This window comes from Nycticebus coucang, chromosome 8 (assembly GCF_027406575.1).
Source record: "Nycticebus coucang isolate mNycCou1 chromosome 8, mNycCou1.pri, whole genome shotgun sequence".
Lineage (NCBI taxonomy): Eukaryota > Metazoa > Chordata > Mammalia > Primates > Lorisidae > Nycticebus > Nycticebus coucang.
Genome location: NC_069787.1, coordinates 89,319,727 through 89,341,722, shown reverse-complemented (window position 1 = coordinate 89,341,722; position 21,996 = coordinate 89,319,727). Strand labels below are relative to the sequence as shown.

The window sequence follows — 21,996 nt, the reverse complement described above, 5'->3', positions numbered from 1 at the left end:
AAGGAAAATACTGTTTTTGTAAACCTAATTATTTTACGTATTTATAAGTATATGCTGGATGGTAAAGTAAAACATGACTTTATTAGGGGTAATTGACAAAAAGGTTGGAAGATGATTACTTCAGATTATTAGCAGAAAAGTTTGAAAACTACAGATGAAGAAACAATTCAAAATGTTATTGTCTCCTTCTCAGATAATAACTAGCTATAGTTGATATTCATTTATTTACATATTCACATATTCTGTTTCTAGATAGGGGTGCCACAAATTTGCTAGGGCAATTATGCTGCAGAAACGAGTGGCCATAAGCAGAGAAATATAATAGAATTCAACTCAGGCCTAATGTCACGCTGTGATGCTGAGCCTTATGATAATGTAAACAAATACTTGATTCAAGTACAACACTGTTTATTTCAGCAATGACAAGAAATAATAGTTTATGTGGCCTGAAAAAGAAAAAACTAGAAAACTGTTTCTTCATACTACCCCACCTGCTACTTTAAAAGGGGAGGAATAGATGAGAGGAAAGGGATCACAAATAAAATAACGCTTTTTGATAGTTTGCAATCGAATGAAAGCCATAGGAAGAACCCAAATGCCACTCTTTCAGTATGTTGTTTTGGGGACAGTGGATAGACTTTGGAGCAGGTTGCCCTGAGTTCAGATGTCAGCTCTGATTCTTGCAAGCTGCGTGCCCTTTGAAAAATTAATCATTTTGATTCAATTTTAAAGGCAGGGCCAATTTCACTCTCAGAATTGCTCCACTAAATAAAATAAGTACCACAGCTAGCACAGAGCAGACATTAAGTATCAGTTCTCACAATCAAGCGTAAAAATTTGCACTATAGTTAGAAAGCACCAAATATTCAGTGGAAAGGGACAAAAGAGAAATGTAAATTTCTTAAAAGACAGACAAGAAGTCTCAATATATAAAAAGCAGAAAGAATGATCTTTACTTTTGGCGGAAACCTGTTTTTTGTCATTTAGTACAATGCAATTTGACTGCAAGACCACTGTACTCCAGAAGGCTAATCTCTTGGGGGAACAAACATGGATTAAATTAGATTATGAGAATGTAAATTACTTGAGAGAGGATACAATCTGGCCAGGATAGATCCATGCTAGGCATGGGTCTAGTAGAACTCAAATACATGGGCACAGGTTTTTATTTTTGCTCCCCTCCCAACATGAGAAAAGTTAAGTCCAAGTGAGGACGGTAGTATTACTAATCCTTATCACCAGCATCAATTCTGTACTGAGTTTAAATGCTTATGCCTTTCTTTTTTTTCAACTTCTTGGGACAGGATGATTCCCAATGGCTTTCTTCCTGTTTTTTTTTTTTTTTTTTAATTTATTGTTGGGGATTCATTGAGGGTACAATAAGCCAGGTTACATTGATTGCAATTGTTAGGCAATGTCCCTCTTGCAATCATGTCTTGCCTAACTTTCTAACCTCCTTAATCTGGCACCATAGTACTTATCAAATCTTATTTCTCACTAATCTTCAATATCTATATATATTTTTTTTTTTGAGACAGAGTTTTGCTTTGTCACCCTCCATAGAGCACTATGGTATCATACCTCACAGCAACTTTAGACTCTTGGGTTCAAGAGATACTCTGGCCTCAGACTCCCCAGTAGCTGGGACTAAAGGCATCTGCTGCAATGCCCAGCTAGTTTTTTTGTATTTTTAGTAGAGATGGGATCTTGCTCTTGCTCAGGGTGGTCTTCAACTCGTGTGCTCAAGCAATCCACTTGCCTCAGCCTCCCAGAGTGGTAGGGTTACAAGTGTGAGCCACCATGCTTGGCCTTCAATGTCTATTTGCTTTAGAAAGGATTCACTGTCTCCACTTAACATATATACTCCAACCTAAATACTTGAGAAATAGCCTGCAATATTCTCAAGTAGAAACGGAAAACTTAATTCTCTTTACCACCTCAATATATGTGCAAGTAGATTTGCAAAGGTATTAAGACATCCAACAATTTAGCAGGTGAGAGAGATATAAATTACACCATCATGAAATCAGTGCTATAACTGAGGTAGCATAAGGTGCTATGGGAACACATGAGTTCCCACCTCTGCCTGACGGAGTCTGGAAAGCCTTTATAACCTTCCCTACACAATCATTTTCCTATCTAGCTTTTTGCCCAAACATTCCTCATTGTTTCTCATCCCCCCAGTTTTTCTTCTTCCTTCTTTTAATATAAATGAACCCAAACTTCAAGTATCAATACAAATTTTTTGCTTTCCAAGATACCTTTTCATTCCTCTTTTCTAAATTCCTACTATTCTTAGTTCTTCAGTTAATACTTTTGTTTCAAACACATTATGTCCCCTCCAGCTATACAGTAATTCCCCTGAGTTTTTGGCTAGATCTTAAAACTCAGCAATCTATAATTCAACTGATTTTTTAGCATATAATAATCCTATGTTCTTGCACAAATTAACTGTCTGGTACTATTATAGATATTGTCAGATCATTTCCAATGATATTTATGAGCTAATTAAAAAAGTTTTACCGATGAGAACTGCTTTAAATAAGTTGAACAGAAGAGTGAATGGGATAGCTTTCAAGATTGCAAAGCTTATGTGTATTTTAGAAGAAGGGGAACAGACAGTGGCTTAAAACTGTCAAATATTTTCAGATAATAAATGTTAAGAGAAAGATAAAACATAGACATAATAGAGACTGGAGAGGAGGTTCATGTTATGGGTTTAAAGATGACATATCTTGACACTAAGCTGAGACCTGAGTGATGAGAAGGAGCCTGCTGTAGGAAGATCTGGGTGGAAGAGCACCGTAGGGCCAAGTGGGTGGCTCACGCCTATAATCCCAGCTCTTTGGGAGGCTGAGGCGGATTGCCTGAGCTTGCCTGAGCTTGCCTGAGCTTGCAGGTTTTTGAGACCAGCCTGAGCCATGGTGAGATCTCACTTCTAAAAATAGCTGGGTATTGTGGCAGGCACCTGTAGTCCCAGCTACTTGGGAGGCTGAGGCAAGAGAATTGCTTAAGCCCAGGAGTTGGAGGTTGTGAGCTATGATGCCATGGCACTCTACCAAGTGTGATAAAGTGAGACTGTCTCTACAAATAAAAAAGAGGAAGAGCATGCTAGGGCATCAGGAAGAGCAAATTCAAAGGGATGTCAGGGCTGGAAATACAACATGGAAAGCGAACAAGAGAGAGAAAAACCTGAATGAATTGAGGATAAAAGAAAATTGACTTGAATTGCTATATGGGGAATGGAGACTGCAAAAGGAAATCAGAAAGAATGTTTAGATGACTGCAGGTCTATCAGCAAAAGAGTCAGGCGAATAATCACTGGCATTGGAAGTGGGAAGAAGAGGGCCACAGAAAGGATGCATCTCAACAAGGTGGGAGCTTGATAGTACTGATAAAACTTTACTTGGTATATTCATTCACTCAACAAATACTTCCTGTGGGCTACTCATTGGTCAGGTATGAACAAAGCTGAAGTCCCTGCCCATAAAGCCATGTTTCTGGTTGGAGGAGGAAGACAAATAAAAAAAAAAAAGAAGAAGAAGAAAGAAAAAGAAAGGCAAATAAACATTTAGCATATTAAAGGTGACAATTGCTATGGGAAAAAAAAAAAAAAAAAAGTTTTACCAATTTCAGCCATTACATATTTCCAAGTTATCAGTTCAAGTTTTAGTGAAATGAGTTCTAATATGCTTCTAATGCTTTAGATCAGGGATCCTCAAACTGCGGCCCATGGGCCACGTGAGGCGGTGTGATTGTATTTGTTCCCGTTTTGTTTTTTTACTTCAAAATAAGTTTTGTGCAGTGTGCATAGAATTTGTTCATGGTTTTTTTTTTAAACTATAGTTCGGCCCTCCAATGGTCTGAGGGACAGTGAACTGGCCCCCTATTTAAAAAGTTGAGTACCCCTGCTTTAGATTTTATATGGACTTTTTCCACTGTGGAGACTGACAATGAATAAGCAAGCATTCTATCATGACTTAAATACCCTACAATTTCTCCCTAACCCAGTTCCAGAATATTTTCACTAACAATTAAACCAGTTCATATTTATCTACTGGTTTTACTAATAAAAGGGAGTCCAGAGCTTTTGACAAATATCTGGACCTAACCCTTTCATCTTCTATTTTTTACTCCTATAAAATAAAAACTCATACTACCAGACTTCAATCTCTCAGTATAAAGAGGGGGAAAGGAAGCATATGAACTAGCAACTGCCTCATAAAGAAATAACTGAAATTTGAAATTATTATATTTTAAGCTTCATTTAGTTCTAGAACCATTAACCATAGCAGTTGCACAGCAGTTTATGTAACTACTGATGGATTCTATGGTTATTATGGTTCCATTTTTCCCTGATAAGGTTTATCCCAGCACTGTGGATGACTATAAAACTGGTATTTCTGGTGCAGATAAAAAATAAAAATATTAAAATAACTGAGGAAAATTTCAAGTTAATTTAAAAACTGAAAATTCAGAAGCTGACACAATAGGCAAAAAAAGCCAATGAAAGTATTATTGGTGCTTTTGAGATGAATGAAAATGAAGTTCAAAGATAATAATAAAAAAATTATCTGAAGTAAAATCTTGACACTGCAAACCAAAATGGCTCACCTTGTCTCAGGAAACACTGATATAAAATTGCTAATCCTGAGGTGGAAAGCAAGAAGAGAAAGGCAGTTTAAAGGATGTAATGGGAGTATTAGTTTGGCTTCAGGGTTTTCCACTACAATACACAAACCAGAAAGCAAGGGAGCAATGTCTATAAGGTTGTGAGGAGAAATACAAACCAAGAATTTTATACCCAGACAATTTGCTGTTAGACTAGTCATTCTTATCCACCCAGTATCTTAGGGAACACAGCAATCATATACTCTTCTTAATTTGTTTTTGCTCTGAAATTTAGTCAACTAAGTGATCAATCAAAATAACTAAGATCATAGGAAAGTAAAGAATTGGTAGTAAGGACTGAATCAATTCAAACAGAGAACTAAGAATGAGAATCTTAAGGAATTCAGATTACTGAGGAGAATGTACATGGCACAAGGCTTAGCAATATAACATGAATATTTTTAACAAAAATGTGGGGAGCAAGATGGGGAGAAAAAGTAACTATGTACAGATATGTTCATCTTTCATAATAGGAAAGCAAACACTGTTGTTGGAATACAATATTTAAGAGTTAAGATAAAACTCAATTTTATATAGACTTCTTTATTAACTCGAGAGATAAACTTTTAGGAACTAATTTCTTGTGGTAAAAAGTATATCAATTCAGTAATTCCTTTCATTTCACTTCAGCTTTCCCACCCTTTCTAGTTCAGTGTAAATAAAATTAAAGTTTTTACTATGAAATAGAATAATTCAATTTTTCTAATATTATATCCACATATATAGATAGATGTCAAAATGATGCATACAAATAGCAATTAATTTGTTATTTTGGGTGGTGGGTATAAACTCTTTTTTATATTTTAATCTAATAATGTCTTATTTTTCAAAATTCAGCCATTAGTCTTAAAAACAAAAAGAATAAATAACAAACTTCCCACACTTTAATTCACAACATTTATCTCTTTCTACCTTTGGCTAAAGCTGTCAACATCTTCTCGGCCAACAGAGATGTTTGCTTTTAAGCAGGATTCGCTCTAACTTTCCTTTGTATTCCTCAAAGGAAGCATGGTGTAACAGTTAACAAAAAATTTTCAATAACTACTTCTTCCAGATCCCTTACTACTCACCCAGTGCCATGACACAGTAAAATCTTTTCTATCGATTCTTTGATTTAATCCTCACAATCCCTGAGGCAAGTACTTTCTTTTTTTACAGATAAGGTGGAATAATTTGCCTAAAAGGACACATAGCGATAAAAAGACTTTTAAAAACCAAGGTCAGAAAAAATTTTTTTCAATGAAAAAAAAAAACAACAACAAAAAAAACCCCAGGGCATCCAAATAGGGGCAGAGAATATGATCGATCATATGCCAATGATATGATCTTATACTTAAAGAACCCCAATGACTCAACCACAAGACTCCTGGAAGTGATTAAAAAATACAGTAATGTCTCAGGATATCAATGTCCACAAATCAGTAGCTTTTGTATATTCCAAAAACAGCCAAATAAGAAGCTAATAAAAGCTAATAAATTCCCTTCACAGTAGCTTCAAAGAAAATCAAATACCTAGGAATATATCTAACAAAAGAGGTGAAGGATCTCTATAAAGAAAATTACAAAACCCTAAGAAAAGAAATAGCAGAAGGTATTAACAAATGGAAGAAGACACCATGCTCATGACTGGGAAGAATCAACATTGTCAAAATATCTATACTTCCCAAAGCAATCTAGGCAATTCAATGCAATTCCCATTAAAATACCAACATACTTTAAAGATCTTTTTTTTTTTTTTGGCCAGGGCTGTGGTTTGAACCTACCACCCTCAGCATATGGGGCCTGCACCCTACTCCTTGAGCCACAGGCACCACCAGATCTTTTTTTTTTTTTTTTTGGGAGACAGAGTCTCACTATGTCGCCCTTGGTAGAGTGCTGTGGTGCCACAGCTCACAGCAACCTCAAACTCTTGGGCTTACGCCATTCTCTTGCCTCATCCTCCCAGGTAGCTGGAAATACAAGTGCCTGCCACAATGGCTATTTTTTTTTTTTTTGTAGTTGTCATTGTTGTTGGCAAGCCTGGGCTGGGTTCAAACCTGCCAGCCCCGGTGTGTGTGTGGCCAGTACCCTAACCGCTGAGCTACAGGTGCTTGAGCCCATACTGTCAAGATTTTGAAAAAATAATTTTTTGTTTTGTATGGAACCAGAAAAACCCTGTATAGCTAAGGCAATTCTTAGTAATAAAAACAAGGCTGGGGGCATCAGCCTACCAGACTTTAGGGTGCACTACAAGGCTATAGTGATCAAAACAGCATGGTATTGACACAAAAATAGAGGCAGAGACATCTGGTACTGAATAGAAAACCATGAGATGAAACTAATATCTTACAGCCATCTGATCTTTGATAAACCAACAAGAACATACACTGGGAGAAAGAATCCCTATTCAATAAATGGTGCTGGGAGAACTGGATAACCACATGTAAAAGACTGAAACTGGACCCACACCTTTCTCCACTCACTAAAATTGATTCAAGATAGACAAAATATCTAAATCTAAGACATGAAACAATAAAAATCCTCAAAGTGTGGGGAAAACACCTGAAAGTATCAGCCTGGGGAAAAACCTTATGAAGATGACCCCAGTGGCAATTGCAACAACAACAAAAATAAACAAATGGGACTTAATTAAACTGAACGGCTTCTGTACAGTTAAGGAGACAACAATCAAAGCAAAGAGACAACCATCAGAATAGGAAAATATATTTGCATATTATCTATTGAACAAAAGCTTGATAACTAGAATCTGCAGAGAAGTCAAACTAATCAACAAAAAAAAGAGCCAACAATCCCTTACATCAATGGGCAAGTGAGATGAACAGAATCTTCTCTAAAGAAGAAAAATGAATGGCTAGCAAACAAGAAAAAATGTTCATCATCACTCATTATCAGAGAAATTAAATCAAAACCACACTGAAATATCACCTAACCCCAGTGAGAATGGCCCACATCACAAAGTCTCCAAGCTGCAGATGCTGGCATGGATGTGGAAAGAAGGGAACACTTTTGCTGCTGGGACTGCAAACTAATGCAACCTTTTTGGAAAGAAGTATGAAGAATTTTCAAAAAATTCAAACTAGATCTCCCATTTGACCCTGCAATCCCATTACTGGGCATCTACCCAGAAGAAAAAAAAATCCTTTTATCATAAGGACATTTTCACTAGACTGTTTATTATAGCTCAATTTACAATTGCCAAATTATGGAAACAACCTAAATGCTAACTAACTCAGGAATGGTTTAACAAGCTATGATATATGTATACCATGGAGTACTATTCAGCCACTAAAAAGATGGTGCCTTTACGTCTTTTGTATTAACCCGGATGGAGTTGAAACACATTCTTCTTGGTAAAGCATCGCAAGAATCCAATGTACTCCATTCTGATATGAGGACAACTGATGCTAATACATGGTGGAGGAACGGAGGAGTGGAGAGAAGGAAGGAAGGAGGGGACGGGGGTCATGGTGTGCGACACACCTCTTGGGGGCGGGACACAATTATAAGAGGGACTTTACCTAACAAATACCAGCAGTGTAACCTGATTCTTTATACCCTCAATGATTCTTCAACAATAAAAACAATCAATCAAAAACAAACCCCCAAAACAAAAAGAACAAAGTTAGGCTAGAAAAGTAAAGCTCTTAATTACTAGTTTTAGAGTAAGGTCTGGGTTCAAATTCAGATTCTATTACTTAGCAGGGTGACCTTGGGCAAGTGACAACTTGGCATTTCCATTTTTTCCATTTTCAAAATAGGCAGATTACCATTCTACCTCATTACATGGTTAAAAAAATAATAAAGCTCCTGATTCTCCATTTGGCACACAGAAAGCATTCTACTTGGTGATAAGTAAGTTCTTGACATGCTAAGAACATCAAGAAGAGAATGATGGCTCAGCGCCTGTGGCTCAAGCAGCTAAGGCGCCAGCCACATACACCTGAGCTTGCGGGTTCAAATCCAGCCCAGGGGCCCACCAAACAACAATGATGGCTGCAATCAAAAAATAGCCAGGTGTTGTGGTGGGTGTCTATAGTCCCAGCTACTTGGGAGGCTGAGGCTGGAGACTTGCTTGAGCCCAGGAGTTGGAGGTTGCTGTGAGCTGTAATGCCATAGCACTCTACCCAGGGTGACAGCTTGAGGCTCTGTTTCAAAAAAAAAAAAAAAAAGAAGAGAATGATATTACAAAAGTACCTAATAATTTGTAAATATCAGAGAAATGTAATGTAAGTCATGAATCTTAGTGGAAAGTATATTCATGTTTCTTTTTGACTCTGTTCACAAAACAGTTCAATATTCAAGCAGTATAATACAGAGCTTGAGGAGTTATAAATTTAGTAAAATATGACATATTAGATCAATTTTGGGCCAACTAGAGTAGATTAAGTTCCTAAGCATGAAGGTTACTACTTGGCTTCATTTAAAGTTGCCTCAGGCAGACTAGTTCTATGGGGAGAGGGAATTATCACTTAAAACCATCACCTTAAAAGTAAAACTACATAAAATTTTTATGCTGTTTTTCTCTAAAAATTAATTTACTTTTTAATTTTACTTTCAATCCCCTAATAAGTTCAAATAAAAACTTATTAAGCCTTCTCTGTTCCCCCCAAATGATTAACTTATCATCTGGCAAGAAAGCCACAGAACACTGGTTAAAACATAAGCTCTAATCTTAAGTAACCTGGCTGAAATAAAAGTTTGTCTGTATATTTTTAATAATTAAAGAACTGGCTAGGCACGGTTGCTCATGCCTATAATCCTAGAACTCTGGGAGGCTGAGGCAGGTAGATTGCCTGTGCTCACAGTTCGAGACCCATCTGACAAGAGTAAAACCCCATCTCTAAAAATAGCCAGGTGTTGTGGCAGGTGCCTATAGTCCCAGCTACTCAGGAGGCTGAGGCAAGAGAAACTCTTGAGCCCAATAGTTTGAGGTTGCTGTGAGCTATGACACCACAGCACTCTACTGAGGGAGATGAGACTCTGTCTCAAAAAGAATAATAATAATTAAGGAACATATGAAAATAATTGACTTTTGGAAGAAGCAATCCCTATAATTTAAAAAGCCACTTTATAAACCATAATTTAAAATTTTGAACTAATTTGCTCCATAATATCTTCCAAGATAACTGGGTTAAAAAAATAATAAAGCTTCAATGATCACTGGATAAATTAGCAAAACCTAAAGAGAAGTGAGTGTTTTTATAACCCCAACAACAATCTGTACCAAAAGGCATACTTGAACATGCATACCTCAAGTCATCACTTGGTTCTTTTTTTTCTGGAAGGTCCATGTGCTTGGAGTCTGTTGATTGGTGCTGTTCAGCAACATTGGGCTCCTGGCTTATCATGGGGTCCTCTGAAGCAAATAAGAGCTCCCCTTCATTGGAGACTCCAAAGAGGTCTGGGTCATCTTGAATTACATCAATTACAAGGACATCATCTTCATAAGCCTTAAGAATATCTGGAAACTCCGCTTTGATTTCAGAAAAATTCTCAGTCATTTCTATACCACTAACATCACTGGAAACTTGTTCAAAGGTTTCTTGTTCACTATAGCAGAGGGAAGAACTTTTCTCTATATACCCAGGATCATAAGAAAAAGTATTATTTTCAAGTGTGATAGAAACAGCTTCCTTATTAGAAATAATACTGCTTGGTTCAGAGATGTAATTAGATAGTTTATTGTTACTACAGTGCTGTGTAAAGGTTGGAGAAATACTGTAGGAATTCTTACTGTAGAATGAGTCAGAACTAGCTTGCACTGGAATTACCCTATTTGGCGTGTTCAAAGACTGAGGTCCTGAAGTTGCTGTGAAAACATTTTTATTTCTGTTCTGTCTTACCTCTGCTCCAGATAAATTGTCAAGAAGTTCTAAGGGACTGTAAGCTTCTCTCTCTGATGACTTGTTGTTTACTTCTTTTCTTTTGTCTGTCTTATTCTTAAGTAATGGAATTTTAAAATTAGTGAGCCGTCCTGTGTTCAATATTTTAACCAAGTCTGGAACTACAGGTGTTTGTTTAGCAATGCATGCTTTTCGATGAATCATTTTGCCTGTGGAGTTACTTGCTTCTTGACCATCTTGGGAAGTCAAATGAAGTCTTGTTAAATTTCCTCTATCTTTTCTTTTACTTCCAGTTAAACTTTGAGTCATATTAGTCAGCTGAGTATCGTCAATAGTATTAGAAACTACCCCTGACCCAGTCCTGCTCAGTTCCTCTGACTTAGTCTTCTTATCATCCTTGATTATAGATTCCTTTATAACCATTACAGTAGGTTCTACTGAAGACAAACAATTCAAATTAGAATATAATTTCTCTTTACTTGAAGATTCAATGTTTGTTTCCATTAAGGAACTTTCAAACAATAATTTGGAGTCAGTTAACTGAATCTGATTTGTTTGGTGTTTAAGAAAATCATCTTTTTCCAAACTTTCCTGACATTCAGGAATTAAAGAATTTGATCCTGGCAAGGAAGCCTTTTTCCAACATTGGGCAGATATCCTAGCACATGAATAACAAGGCCAAGTTCTTTTACCAGTCATTGGTACTGTTCTGCGACAGCTTAATTCTTCAGCTTCGTTTTTTAAGTCTTCCTGTGAAGATCTCTTTTCAGTACGATGGCAATCATTAGGTGATTTCACTGTGGAGCCTTTCATGGGCTTAAAATACTCTTCTGGCTCCATTCTTTTGCATCCAATGGGCTCTGAAGCATTCTTCATTTCTTCTTTCAAAAGTGGTTCAAAGGTTTTCTGAAACATAGCATTTACCTGATGTCCAGGACTTGTTTTTTTTTCTGTTTCTGGGATGCTTAATAAATGATCCATTGGACAGTGCACATTTTGGTTTACTTTTCTCAAAATATTTGAAGAACTTTTTTTAGATTCTAAAGTCTCTCCTCCTTTACCCTTGGTTCCCATTTGGTTTTCTTGCAACATCAATTCAGTCTTGTTACATACATTAGAGAAATTCATCTCAATAGCTCTCGTATCTCCTTTTTCAGACATTTTCAACCTTTTTTTGGGTTTTCTCCCAACATTGCTCTCCTCTGTTGAATATTTATTTTTTTCACTTTGAAGGCAGGAAAGCAAACCATTATTTTTACTTTGGTATAAATCACTTTGTTCATGCAGTAACTTACTTACTCCCATTAAATTTTCTTCAATTTGTAAGAGATGAGGAATATTATTTGTGTCACTCTTCTCTGCAAGACTCCTAAAGTTTTCTTTCTTTAACTTTGAGGAACTTTCTGCTATATGCACACATCCACCATCAGGTTTATATGCCAGGTTGTTTCCATCATTACAACCCTTGGAATGGGGAAAACAATTGTAATCATGTAATTTTAAAATGGAATTATTTTCTACTCCAGGTGACAAGCTGTTACAAGAATATTTTTGAGTATTCTTGTACAGTTCATCTTGGGATTCAACCTTAATATTTTGTGTAGCCTCATTTTCAGTTATTTTGAGAGGTGGGTTTTCTAAGCTTTTAGATTTTTTTATTCGAATTCTTCTTTTAATACCTTCTACCAAACCTTCCTTACCCAAAGACTGCAAGAAAGCCATATTTTGATATTTACTGCATTCCACTGTTTGAAAAGATTCCGAACTGGTTAATGATTCCTTTTTTACCAGGTCAATCCCTGGCTGTGGATCATCATTCAAGGCTTCAGTAACTTTTCTTTTTTCCTTGGCTGATCAAAACAACAAAACATACCAGAAAAGATATTTTACATTGAGGAGGAAAAAGCAATACCACTTAAAATAAAAAATCGTGAAGCCATCCATTTTTACCTCCCAGAATAGCTGTATGGAAATATACATTTTTTAAATGTATATTTAAAAAAGCTCTAACTTCTGTTAAAGAACTACATAAGACTTGTAGAAATTCTAAGACAGGTGAATAACCCTTAGCGTCATCATTTCACACTAGCCAAAAGGGACCCTTAGAGGTTCTTCCTAGTAATTTTGACCAAGGGCTCCGGACAGGGCAAACACCTTTTAAGGAAATCCGGTTTTCCCTTTTCCTGGTCAACCATGTGCATCAGTAATGACATGCAGAATCAAGTTAAAAATTAGTGGTAAAACAAGGATGGAGCAAGCCGAGGTGCAAAGCTAAAAGGGTGGGACCCCTGAGTGTTTTCTTACTGTGTCTGCCGGATTGCAAGAGGGGCTGTGTCTCCTTCGCTGCTTCTAAGCCAGGCCGCTCCGACGGGCCCACCTGGTCTCCCGCTCCCTCCTCAGGCCGCCTCGCGGCCCTCCCAGCCCCAGACTCCTCACCGGACTTGTCACTTTCCACCTCTTCTCTCCCAGACACCAGGGCCACCATACTCCTTTTTTGTCTGCTGTCCTCGCGCCCCCCGGCCTCAGGGCCGCTGCCTCCCGCCTCATCTGGCCCTGGCGCCGGCCGTCTGCCTCGCTTCCTCAGGCCTCGCGCCTCGCCTTCACGCCCCCGGGCCGTCATGGGGCCCAGGGGCTGCGGCCGAGGCATCCACCCCGCCCTGCCCGACAGAGTCCTGCGGAGTCCCCTAGCAGGAACCCACCCACCACGCCAACGCAGCTTCCGCCATCTGGCGCCCCCTGCCTTCGCCCTGCCCCCGCGCCGCCCGCCACCTCGGCCCGCGCCGGAAGCGGAAGCCGGGCCCACGTGGCTGGGGCCCCGGCTGTCACTCCAGGCCCCAACCGGCGGGAGGGCCGCGAGTCTTGCTTGTCCAGCGTCCTCCAGGCGGCCCCTCGCGGCGCCTGCCGGGCCAAGGGTTTGATTGCACTGCACTGTGGTGAGGCTCCTCACTGGCCTCTTTCCTGCTCTCCACTGTGCCAGGGCTTCCTGGAACTCTTCAGAGCTCCTCCTAGCTGCTGCCCCTCACGCGTTGGCTGCTCACGAAAACTACCTTTGGCCAATGGCTGCTATCTCCACACCACGTCTCCTAGAGACACTTCTCACTGCCTTCCTACTGTGTTTACTCTGGTATCCTACCACACCTCAAACTAACTCAGATGTGCAAAACTTAGCTTTTCTCTCCCAAGCTTGCTTCTCTCATTGGTGGGTGCATCAGCATGCACCCCAAAATCTAGAAACCATCAGAGACAACCTTCTTAACCATGCCATCCCTCACATCCATATTGATTAAATCTGCTGATTTTATTTTCTTAGTTTGTCAGCCACATTCTCCATTGCCACTACCGTGGATGTGGCCCTCAGAGTTTCTTTCTTTTCCCTCATTCCCTCCCTCTCTCTCTCTGTCTTTTTTTTTTTTTTTTTTGACAGACTGTCACTTTGTTGCCCTGGGTAGAGTGCTGTGGCATTATAGCTCACAGCAACCTCAAACTCTTGGGCTCAAGCGATCCTCTTACCTCAGCCTCCTAAGTAGCTTGGACTACAGGCACCAGCTACAGCACCTGGCTGTTTTTAGAGACAAGGTCTTGCTCTGGCTCAGTCTGGTCTCAAACTTGTGAGCTTAGGCAATCCACCTGCCTCAACCTCCCAGAGTGCTGGGATTACAGGTGTGTGCTACCGCGCCTGGCCCCAGACTTTCTAGATTGACCTATTACATCAGCTTTTGAAATTTTATTCAGACCTCCTTCCTGGTGCTGTGTCAGTCAGCTTCCACCTCTTTGACAGGCCATGCCCCTCTGGTGAAAGAGGATCCTAGGATTCTGCCGTTTGGCCCTTTATGAACTGCCTTCCCTCAAAGACTTAACAGAAAAAAGTCCCAACTCCTTAATGTGGTATTTGTGACTTGACTGTCTGATGTGGCCCCTGACTATTTAACCAGTTTTGTCTTACTGACATTGTGGTGGGTATCTTTGCCTCAATGGGAAATTAGGCTTTAAAGTTACCCTTCTGAATTGTCTGATTCTCTTTTTATGGGAGTTATTTGACCAACTCTATGAGTTGGAGATAAGTGATAACAAGTAAAAATAATGGCATATACATGCAATTATGTCTACTAGAAGTTTAATTGACTTCTTACCCTCACTGTGGAAAAAGCCAGTTTTGCCTCCATTTCCACATTAATTTCATACCTGATCTATAAATGTGTTTTTTGACTTATTCTTTAAGCCAGTGGTTACAAAATCTGCTGGTGAGAGAAATACAATCTTTAACAATGCATGTTCATTTTTTACGTCTACATAAAAGCCATAATTTTATCTTTTTTTGAAAACTGTCTTGTGACACTGTGAACTAAAATCCAATCTTAAGGTTTCCTCTCAGAGCTGACTGAAAGAAGTCTCTATTGGTCAAAAGGATGCCCTAAAACTGAGTTGCTAGCTACCAGAAAGGAGGTCAGACATGCCTCATTATGTCCCCCACTCTTCTTTGTAACTCATGAACAAAGCTGTGCAAGACAAAACTGCAGGTCCTTGTCCATAGCTTGTCTCTGATTAACAGACTTCCTTATATTAACTTAAAAAATGCCAAGCCTTTAGACCAGTGTTTTTCAAACTTTTTTGTCTCATGGCACACTTGAACCTATATTTAAACTTCCATAAACTTATATTGATTAAAAAAAAAGAGTAAAAAAAAAAAGAATATACTTACTGTGCTTTGAACATCTTTCAAAAATAATTTAATTAATGATCTTTAAAATTTTTCGAGGCACACCTAAGATCCTCTCCTGGCACACCGTTTGAAAATCACTGCTTTAGACAAAACTTCATTTCTTCAACCAATTACAAATCAAAGAGTTTTAAAGTTACCGATAACCTGTCAGGCCCCCTCATATTTGAGATGTCCACATTTTCCAACTAAACCAATGTATGACTTTCTTGTATTCATTTAGGATTCCATGTGTAATTTCTGTCTCTCTGAAATGTATAAAGCCATACTGTAATCCAACCACTGCGAGTCCACCTGCTCAAGGTCTTCAAATTTGGCTTGGAATAAACTTCTTTAAATTATTTTACAGAGAACACCACACATAGCCTACACTTAAGTCATGTTGGACTACTATTTGAGTTCCCCAAATTTGGTATACTCTGCCAGACCTGTGACTTTCTACATGCTTGCAAGTCCTGGAAATTCTTCCTTTGCTTGTCTGCCTGGTGAACTACATATTCTCTCCTTCAAGATTCAGTGCAAGTTTCACCCCCTGAGCTCAAGGAAACGTCCCTGCTACTCTTCTTCTTGTACTTTGAGGGGTTAAGTGTTCCTTCTGTTCAGGCATGGGGTCTGGTTCCCTGAACCAGCTGACCTAGGTTGACTACTTGGCAGAACTAATGAAGCTGCCCTTACAAATCGAGGAAGGTGTGTAAGGTGAGAACTAGACTAAGAGTCCCAAACTGTGATTTTAGCTAAAAATAATGATAATAATCAGCCACTGTTCCCTCATTTGCTTGATAATAATCATTGTTCCCTTGTTTGCTTCTTTACCTTGGGGTCATACCTAGTCAGAACCTAGGGGTAGTTTTTGAGATAGCTTTCAGGTCCTGCATTCCAGTAACTGACCCACCTGTTACCAGACAATGAGGATCTGGCTGCCTGTCACTGTCAGCCAATATGCAGAAATGAGGATAGGCCCACCAATCTTTATTTGTCAGCAAGCCAGCAATTCTGGAGAACAGTAAGAGTAGCCTTGCCAAGACTGTTCTGTTCTTCCATTTCCAAAAACACAGTTTTATACATAAAAGTTAAAAGCAAGAATCATGCTAACCCTTATTTTAAATAACAGTAATTAACACTTGTCTTAACAACAGTAATCACCATAACCCATGACCTATAATAAACGATAATTGACATAACCCATGATCCCAAACAACATTTCTAAGTCAAAAGTTAATCTCTTAAATCAATTGGCCTAAACTACTCCAATATCCACCTTCAGGTTAAAGCTGAATTCACAAAACAACAAGAATGGAAGACTTGAAGTAAAGGTCACATAGGACTGAAACCAGCTAGACCAGCTGTGTTGTCTTGGCCCTAGCCTGATGAATTCCATCTTATTCTCACTACATGCACTCTCACACCCAGACCAAGACTTGATTGGTTTTGGACCTCTCACCCAAGGAACTTCATTCCAGTGGCTTGGCTGAGCCACCTAGATAGTGGTCCACAGCAAAGGACTGATAGTTCTACCCTGAAATGAGCCAATAAGAAGACTCTGATTCCTAATTTTATGCTTACCAAACTGTCTTTAAAAAATCCTATCTCTACGATTCACCGGGAGGCAGATTTGAGAAATAGCTCCTGTCTCTGCGCTTAGCACTATGAAGAACAACTTCTTTGTCTGCTGTAAACCCTGATGTCTCTGGGTATTGGCTTTCTCTTCAGTAGTGGGCCGATGGACCTGGCTGGTGGTAACACTAGCAAGGTCAGCTGAGGTGCATGTGAATAGAAACCAAAAGCAAAACCAGAGGAGAAGGATGGGCAGCATGAAGAGAAAGCAAAAATAAATTTTCATAGGCTTTAGCATAACGAAGAGAAAATCTATTTAAGTATTGTGAGCATAGAACATTTCCAGAGGGGAAATAGGTCTCTCATGTGAATGAGAAGAGATGCCCACTCCAAAGCATTGTAAAGGTATAAATATCCTCTTTTTCTTCCTTTGAAATTGTTTATGTAACTTTCTCATTGGTTTTTCTGGTACCTCTGTCCTTTTTTACTGATCATTGATTAATTTGGTTGCCTTATACCCACATTCTTTCCTTTTTGGTGAAAACTGCTGGATGCTGATCTGTTGTTGTTTTTTTTTTTAATCTAACTGTTGATTTTGTCAATACTTGGTGTATTTATGATATGCAATGTTCTGTAGCCATCCATCCCATAACCAAATATGAAAACTGTATTTTGGGTGCGACATGCTTGGTTAATTGAGTCACAATGTTCCCATAATGTTTCCATGCCCCCTCCAGACATCCTTATTCAGCAGGCTTCCCTCCTATCCCCCTTGAAGCCCCTTTCTTTGTCTCTCTTCACCTTCCTATTTGCTTAATTCACTGTTCTCAACTGTGTGTCTCCCTTAGGGTAGATATTTTCCATTAATTTTTCCTTTCTGTGTGTTTAAAGGGGACCTGGTATATTTGAATACAATGTGCGTTATGCATTAAAAAATAGTAGGTATGGGCTCAGTGCCTGTGGCTCAAGTGGCTAAGGTGCCAGCCATATACACCTGAGCTGGCTGTTTCAAATCCAGCCCAGGACCCACCAAACAACAATGACGGCTCCAACCAAAAAATAGCAGGGCATTGTGGCAGGTACCTGTAGTCCCAGCTACTTGGGAGGCAGAGGCAGGAGAATCGCTTGAGCTTAGGAGTTAGAGGTTGCTGTGAGCTGTGATGCTACAGCACTCTATCCAGGGTGACAGCTTGAGGCTCTGTCTCAAAAAAAAAAGAAGTAGGTATGATGTATAGAGTGAGTATTGTGGCAGTTTGGATAAGAAGCTCAGGTTAAATATTCTTAGTGAGAGTGTATGTAGTGAGAATAAGGTCGAGTCAGTCAGACTAGAGCTGAGACAACACAGCTGGTCTGGCTGGTTTAGGTCCTATGTGACCTCCTCATGTCTTCTATCCTTGTTGTTTTCTAAATTCAGCTTTAATCTAAAAGTGTATTGTTGTGCCCAGATCTCGAAATCCCCCACAAAGACCACCAGGAAGCTGAGTCCGATGCAAAAGCAAAAGGGCCTTTTATTGCAAGCTTGAACTTGGGCTCTTGGGGACTCTGCTGCAAGGAGAGGAGCTCTGGAGCAGGGGGTTCTTATGGTCCCACGCAGCAGGTGGGTGTGCACAGCTTGAAACAAAGGGGGCACTTCTGGATTGGTTAGGTGGGGGTCCCTGATTGGTGGGCGGTTGTCTCATGATTTTGGGGAGTTGCCTGGGCTTGTCTGGAAAGTAAAACTTACTGAGTGAAATGGCAGGGAAAGTGAAACTTAACTCTTAAGATGGTGCTGGTCTGGTTCTTTCAGTATATCTTGAGTAGTTTAGGGCAATTGATTTAGGAGATTAACTTTTGAATTAGAAATGTCTTGTGTTATAGATTATGCTGATTATTATTTATTATGGGTCATGGGATATGCCTATTGTTGTTAAGATTAGGCTTAATGTGGTTTTTGTTTTGAACTTTTATGTATAAAACTGTGGTTTTGGAAATGGAAGAACAGAATAGTCTTGGAGAGACTACTTTCACTGTTCTCCTGAATCAATGGACTAATAATAAAGATTGGTGAACCTCAGCCTGAGCAAGAGCGAGACCTCATCTCTACTAAAAATACAAAAGACTGAGGCAAGTGGAGAGCTTGAGCCCAAGAGTTGGAGGTTGCTGTGAACTATGATGTTGCCATGGTACTCTACCCAGGGTGACAGCTTGAGACTCTGTCTAAAAAAAAAAAAAAAAAAAAGAAAGAAAGATTGGTGGACCTTTCCCTGTCTCTGCATATTGGCTGGACAGTGACAGGTGGTCTGTCTCTCTTCATCTGGCAACATTAGGAGCTTCCATAAAATAGAACTTAAGTAAAAGAGGCCTATGAGATATGGAAATTCTTTTCTTTTTCCTTGTAAATACTCCGTGTAAAAGCAAAACCAGGTTAAGAATTGTAAAATTTATAAGAAGTTATTTTAAGCATTTTAGACTACGTACTCATTCCAAGTTCACTTTGTGCTTCACTGTATGTCTCAGTTTCCTCATCTAAACATGAGATAATAGGATCTCCTCATAGACTTCTTATAAGAATTAAACATGCCGGGCGGCGCCTGTGGCTCAGTGAGTAGGGCACCAGCCCCATATGCCGAGGGTGGCAGGTTCAAACCCAGCCCCGGCCAAACTGCAACCAAAAAATAGCCGGGCGTTGTGGCGGGCGCCTGTAGTCCCAGCTGCTCGGGAGGCTGAGGCAAGAGAATCGCGTAAGCCCAAGAGTTAAGAGGTTGCTGTGAGCCCTGTGACGCCACGGCACTCTACCTGAGGGCGGTACAGTGAGACTCTGTCTCTACAAAAAAAAAAAAAAAAAAAAGAATTAAACATGCCAACATCTGTAAAGCAATTAGAATAATGCCTAGCAGACTGTACACACTAAATAGATTTGTTAAATTAAAATCTCAGTGTAGGCCCATAGCACAGTGGTTATGGCACTGGCCACATACACCGGGACTGGCAGGTTTGAATCTGGCCCAGGCCAGCTAAAACAACTATGACAACTGCAACAAAAAATATCTGGGCATAATGGCAGGTGCCTGTAGCCCCAACTATTCAAGAGGCTGAGGCAAGAGAATTGCTTGAGCCCAAGAGTTTGAGGTTGCTGTGAGCTGTGACACCATGACATTCTACCTAGGGCAACATAGTGAGACTTTGTCTCAAAAATAAAATAAAATAAAATCTCAATGCATATTGAAAAATAGACTTTATGAGTTCTGACCTTTTGTGTTGCAGGAAGAGAGGCCCAATGGAGAGAAAGAGCACCCAAACACCATCTTTATAAGAGGAAGTGCTTTATTTCAGCTGGCGGAGCTTACGGCATAGAAGAATTCAAAATAGTCATGTTCCTTGACTGGCCTGGTCTGTCCCTTTTTCTTGATCTTAAAAGTTACCTTTGCTTCCCGAGGGGCAGTGAAGCTCTCTTTAACTGGCTGTGAGGAAACCAAATGAGGATCACTTCCACCTTCGCTGCCATGTGTGTGGTTAGGATGATGGTGTAGAGTCCCTTCTACCTTGGTTTGGGGGGGACTGGTTCTGATCCTTGACCTAGACTTGATCCCCTTGATCTCCCAGAAAGAAAGGATGTACAGACACAAAAGACTAAATAGAACACCATTAATGACCCAAGCGGAGATCTTCCTTGCTACTCTTCCTAGGACTTCTAACTGCCTGTTAAATTCAGTTTCTCCCAGTTCTTTTAGGAGTCCCTGCTAAATTGCAGAGGATTGATGGAGGCCTATTTGAATAAGACTAGTGGCAAGGCCTGTATCCAATTAAGCTTTGCTTCCTGGTAGAGTTTACCAATTCCTGCTTTTATGGCCCCGTTCTTGCACTCTACCCTGCCTAGGCTTTGAAGCCTATATGTCACATACACTTTCCAGGTGATACCCAAAGCTTTAGCTATCAAACTATTTCTGTTATGAAGTCTAGCCCATTGTCAAATCTAAACCAGAGTGGCAACCTAAACCATGGGATGATTTCTCTGTGCAACACTTTTACTACTTCAGGAGCCCTCTTCATCCTGGTGGGGAAGGATGTGCAGACCAGAACTAGTGAGCACCAGTTTGCTTTATATCTGGACAACTTAGTATAGTCCATTTGCACATCTTCAAAAGGGGCTTCCTTGTAAGACTGAATTTCAGGCAGCAGGGATGGTACCTGTCTAGCATTGTGTTGGTCGCATGCCACACAATGCTGGCTGACTTTCTTGGCAAGGATGGCCAATAGGGGAATGTAAAAGTATCTCCCCAGAAGCCTCTTAATTCTCTTTTGCCCCTGTCCTAAGTGCATGGCCTCATGCATACAACCTCTATAACCAACTTCAGAGTTTTACACAGTAAGTTTTGATATTTGGTGAGACGTGAGTTGGTCAACCAATGATAGCCTCAGTGTTCACAAATGTGACCACTACGTATGGTACCCAGACTCTTAAGTTTTGTCCCAAAGTCAATTTATCACCATCTTGCACTAGCATGGTACCGTGTTTCCCCAAAAACAAAATATCCTCCGAAAATAAAACCTACTTACAGGTTTCCTTCTGGGTGAAATATAAGGCATCCCCCTGAAAATAAGGCCCCCCCAGGCTCTGTCTTGGAACGAAAATTAATTAACCATAAACTGGTTGCTAGGGCTGCCCCGACTGGGGTCTAGCAACCAGTGACATTACGCAGAGTCCTGACGTCACTGCTGTGTGGAGGCGGAGCGGAGGTCGGAGTGAGTGGTGAGCGCAGGGCAGGAGAGAGGAGGAGACTTTCACAGATGTGTGTAGAAGAACAGGAGGATCAGAGCGGGCAGGACGCCGGGAAGGTGGTGAGTGCTGGTCTGTCTCTGGTGACACTGCCTGATGCTGGTGGCCGCCCTCATGATGACTGAAGGTAGGATTCAGTTTGTCTGATTTGTGTTGACAACTACCGTACTACCGTACCATATACAGGTAATAAATTTCCTTTATTTTCATTTAACAATAAATGTGTACCGTATTCTTCTTCATGGAAAAATAAGACATCCCCTGAAAATAAGACCTAGCACAGCTTTTGGAGCAAAAATTAATATAAGACATTGTCTTATTTTTGGGGAAACAGGGTAGTAGCTGCAAGTGTTTTTAGGCATAGAGGCCATTTTTTTGAGACCCCATCAAGTTGCTTAGAGAGATAAGTAACTGGTCCTGCCTAGGATGAGCACTGGGTGAGCTCTATTGGTGAG

The 21,996-nt window shown here is 39.9% G+C and overlaps 1 protein-coding gene across 1 annotated transcript in view; it reads right to left on the bottom strand.

The window, feature by feature from the left end:
- TOPAZ1 (testis and ovary specific TOPAZ 1) overlaps positions 1-13,161 on the bottom strand; it is a 104,948-nt gene extending 91,787 nt beyond the window's left edge. The window contains exons 1-2 of the mRNA XM_053599205.1: positions 12,819-13,161; positions 9,922-12,364 (exon numbers count right to left, since the gene is read on the bottom strand). Of these exons, the coding sequence (XP_053455180.1) occupies positions 9,922-12,364; positions 12,819-13,161 (2,786 nt within the window). The remainder of the gene's footprint in view (positions 1-9,921; positions 12,365-12,818) is intronic.
- Between the last annotated feature and the right edge of the window lie 8,835 nt (positions 13,162-21,996).